General features: G+C 57.3%; 1 protein-coding gene across 1 annotated transcript; it reads right to left on the reverse strand.

Annotated features, from left to right (window-relative positions):
- Positions 1–199: 199 nt before the first annotated feature.
- FIBRA_08559 (uncharacterized protein) lies at positions 200–3,846 on the reverse strand (the record flags this gene model as incomplete). Its single annotated transcript, XM_012330201.1, has 9 exons — positions 200–742; positions 808–1,027; positions 1,133–1,274; positions 1,410–1,549; positions 1,610–1,695; positions 1,756–1,871; positions 1,929–2,135; positions 2,210–2,509; positions 3,153–3,846. 9 exons carry the CDS (start codon positions 3,844–3,846, stop codon positions 200–202), a joined length of 2,448 nt encoding a protein of 815 aa, XP_012185591.1.
- Between the last annotated feature and the right edge of the window lie 510 nt (positions 3,847–4,356).

Genomic DNA, 4,356 nt, shown 5'->3' on the forward strand with positions numbered 1-4,356 from the left:
GCCCCGCCGCCGCCGCCGCCGCCGCCGTGCCGCGCGAGCCAACCCCCCGTACCTCGCCTCCTCGCCCATCTGTTCCACACGCGCTTCTGCCGCCGCCTCCACCTTCTATATTCCCCCGCTTAGCAGCACTGCTCCGTCCGCCGCCCACCCCTCCTGCGGTGCCGAACAGCGGCACCCGCCACGCCCAATAGCCCGCTCCTCACAGCACCCTCGGCGGCGCAGTGACCACCGGCGGGGGCGCCTCCCGCTTCGCGTTCTCGCCCGCATACGCCGCCGCGCCGCACCCCGCCGTAGGGATCGGCGACCCGACCGCGCTCCACGCATCCGGATACGTGCACCCGCTGATCGGCGTCGGCGCGCTCGCCGTGTCCTGCGCGTCGTACCACCCGTTGCCGGTGCTCACCGCCGCGGCGCTGTACGTCGACGCCGGGGGCAGGCTCACGATCGGCGCCGTCGACGTGTACTGCGGGAGGTACGCCTGCGACCCGGTCGGCACGTTCGCGATCGACGCCGGCGGCCACACCCCATACTGCGCCACGGACGATGGGGCGATGTCCCCGGCACCCGCCCCGCCAGTCGCGTACGACGGGTAGGTCTCGTTCCACAGGTTCGGCTGGTACCCCAGGGACTCGCAGGTACCCGACGCCTCCCGCGGGTCGAGCGGCATCCACCCATTCTCGAGCCCGAGTTTGTACGACCACAAGGGGGACAAGACGCTGTTGGTCGTGGACGAATTTCCTATCTGCGCGGGTGTGTCATGTGCGATGAGTGTTTCAATGGCAGAACTAGCGCGACCCTGAGACCGACCTTCCACGTCCAGAAGAACCAGTCACCTAGCGCGTCCATGCTTGCGAGGGCGAATTCCTTCAAACCCGCTTTGGTCTCGTCGCTCCACTGGGTCCAGTCTTCCCAATAGTCGCAGTTGCCTCCGTAGTCCGCACTGGTGTTCACACCACGAACCCAGAGTCCGCAATCATTGATGGCATTACTGAACTCGCCCGCAATCGTGACACCGAAGTTGATTCGGCTACCGAGTAGAAGCCATGTTGTTCAACAAAAACAATGAGTGAAACACAATAACAGTGCATCAGATCAAGCGGTGCGAAGGGGGAGCAAGAAGGGTGTCACGGACCTTGTGTTCATTTCCCCTCCCCAAGACGTGCACGCCATCTGCGGCCACGGGCCACCGTAGACTGTCCCATTGCCTCCCGTGGCAGTCACGTTCGTCGGCTGGGTATTCGGCTGGTTATCAAATGCAAAATACGGGTGTGTATCTGCAGTTTTATTCAGGATCACGGAAGCGTCACAAATGTCGTTCCGTGGAGCATAACGCCACAAGAATCGTGAATAGAACAATGATAGATGTCAATGTCAGCGTTGCGCGCTTCAATCAGCGACAAACGACGCACCCAGCGCGATTCGGTCGGATCCCTGAAGGAAGTCAGCCCAGTACGCCGTACCCATGAAGCCGTCGTGTATTGCCATGTACGGCCCATGACCTTCACCGACCCCCGTGATGTTGCGTATCATCTCATTTGCCCGAAGGTAGCTAGGCGCCAGCGCCTTCATCAGTAGTAAGCCTACATGTCCATAGAAAATAAGGACGTACAATGTGGTAAGCGAGTCCTTGCCGATAGTTGACAGTAGTGGCTCGTTCACAATGCTGAACAGCGGGACTAGAGGCTGGTACTCGGTCTAAAGAACTAGACGTTAGCCCCGAGCTGCACAAACACATAGGGCATGGCGCAGACGTACCTGAGAAATGAACTCAGCGATAACACGTATATATTCCAGCGCACGCTCCGCATTGGCCACACCCATAGCGCCGTTGAGGAAATTTATCATGCCCATTTTACCCGAATGATTGTATCCTTTCATTAGTCCTGCTCAGCATCATGTTACTCCACCATATGAGCACATATACACACCGTTCTGTGAGCCTGGTATAGTATGCAGGTCAAGATTGATACGAATCCCATACTTGCGAGCCCACTGCATCACCCGAAGGATGTACGACCAACACGTCCGTGCCAAAAACGGCTCAGCAACGGTCGTTCCATTCAGCACACCGACGTTGTCCCACGCGTCGATCGCCCAGAATGGGATCGGCAAGCGGATCCAATTCAAGCCCGCACCTGCGCATTGAATCAAAGTTGGTCAAACCCGCGCGCAGACTATGATAGAAACAATCGCGTATCTCAGTACGTACCTGCAATTTCAGCTATGTCTTGCTCCGTAATGAATGTGTTGTAGTAATTCTCCATCACTGAAAGAATGTTCTCGCTCCCGTTGCTCCCTGCACGAAGACTGAGGTCTAACGTCCACTCATCCACTGCTGTGGGATTCTCTTGGAAGATCGATGGCGAAATGAACGGCTCCAGCTCAAACAGCCCGCCCAGGTTCACCCCGAAGACTCGATCTGTGCTCCAGTTCCACGCCTGCGACAACGGCGGCGTCCACGAGTTTGGCTGCGCAGAGTTGTTGAATGGATTTGCCGGATCATATACCCCTGCAATGAAGTGTCCCGTTAGCACTGCGTTCGGCGACAAGTAAAATGACTACGCGTGAACACGAAGCAAGTGCCTGTAACGACAATCTATTACCCTATAGAAAGTCATGGCTGAAATGGCTATTAGCTGGTCATCACGATGATCACGCAAATGGCTTATTCTAACACCATTAGAGCCCATCCCATCTGATATACCAGTGCGAGCCCGATCCTGGTTTCGAGCTCCAAATCCTGAGCAGACGGCACCTAACACGAATAGCGCGCCTACAAGAGACCTTGAGGGCCGGAAAAATCGACATATACAGACATGAGTGAAAGCAAAGTAAATTGCTAACACACGACCGAGACCAACAGTGACAAATGCGCACATTCAGAGCCCGGACCGGACAACGCCGCCAAGATCAGCAGCCAAGTCAAGCGCCACTTACTCCATGATACATCGGAGAACAGTGGAGGCTGTGGAGCTACCAGTCTAACGACAGGCACGCGCGTGTGTACCAAATCTTCCCAAGATGTAGAGGTAGCCAACAGGCATACCTCTCGCCAACAAAAGCATGACAAATCACATGAGGAAACGGCATGCGGTTGGGACGAGGAGATGTGAAATGAAGTGAAGTGAAACTGAAATGCAAAGAGTACGCACAGAATCCACCGAAGTTGTTCACATATGTAAAGCTCGTCCCATCTGCCATAACCACAGTGCTCCCATTTCCGCCACTTGTTGCGCCCGTCGGGCTCTCCGGGTTCGCGCTGGAGCCCTTGGATGAGGCAGCAGAGCTGCTGTTGTCACGATGCGGCTTGACAGCAACAAACCAGACCGGAAGTACCACCGCGAGGACGACCACCGCGAGCGCAATAAAAGCGCCAAGCCAGATCAGTGGTCGCTTGTACCAGGGCCGCTTGCCGTACCCTTTCACACCGGCGACCGTGCCCGAACCTGCAAGCGCCTCGTCCGAGCTGTGGGCGGCTTCCTTCGTTATGGGCGCTACTGCTGCATCTGCGCCCCCCAATCCCGACCGTTGGCCTGATCCAACGTAGGCATCAGTTGCCGCGACCGGAGCAAAGGGCGACGCGGCGTCGAGTACATCCGGGGGCGTAGCGAATGGACCTTGGCCTTCCGCGGCCAGCTCATTTGTTGCTGCACTGGCTCGGTATGATGGGGTGGACGGTAATGATGGAGCTGTCTCGATGCCCGTCGACGGCATGTATGTAGACGAGCCCAACCCAGCTCCCAAGTTGGTGTTGTCTGAGCGAGCGACAGAGGTAGGGCGCGAGAGATCGTGAATCGGCTGCGGGGGCATGAGCCCTTCCATGTCGCGGTCCACACTGGAGGCCATCGCGTCCGGCTCTGTGTTGACGAACGTGCGAGGCTGGTATAAGTGTGCGTGTTGGCTGGTTGCTCAAACCTTCCGGGTGCCAGAAAGAGGGGCGGCAGCCAAAGGTTGGGCAAGACAAGACGCACCACGAGGGAGAGATCGAAGAGAGAGACGAAATGGCAGAGAGCGAAAGTTAAGCGGGGATCTTACCTGCAAGCCTAAAGGCGAATAGTGCGGGCACGTGATCGGATATTTTGCTATTTTTAGCGCACAGAAGACACCCCACCCCAAGCCGACGTCATCAAATGGTGCATATCGGTCCCGACGCGCCTCATGTCCATCGTTCGAGCGTCTGCCTCGCAATCGCTCAAGCCAGAGGCCGGTAGTGCATGCATAAATCAACGCAACCGCTGTAGGAGCAGAGGTCAAATGGCCAGGCGAATGGCCTCGTGCAGGCCACACCAGCCACAGATCTTGGGGGGAGAGATGTCCATATCGTCCGAGCCGGGCGCTGATGCTGAACAACGATAT

The sequence above is a fragment of the Fibroporia radiculosa genome (genome assembly GCF_000313525.1).
Source record: "Fibroporia radiculosa TFFH 294 genomic supercontigs, scaffold949, whole genome shotgun sequence".
Lineage (NCBI taxonomy): Eukaryota > Fungi > Basidiomycota > Agaricomycetes > Polyporales > Fibroporiaceae > Fibroporia > Fibroporia radiculosa.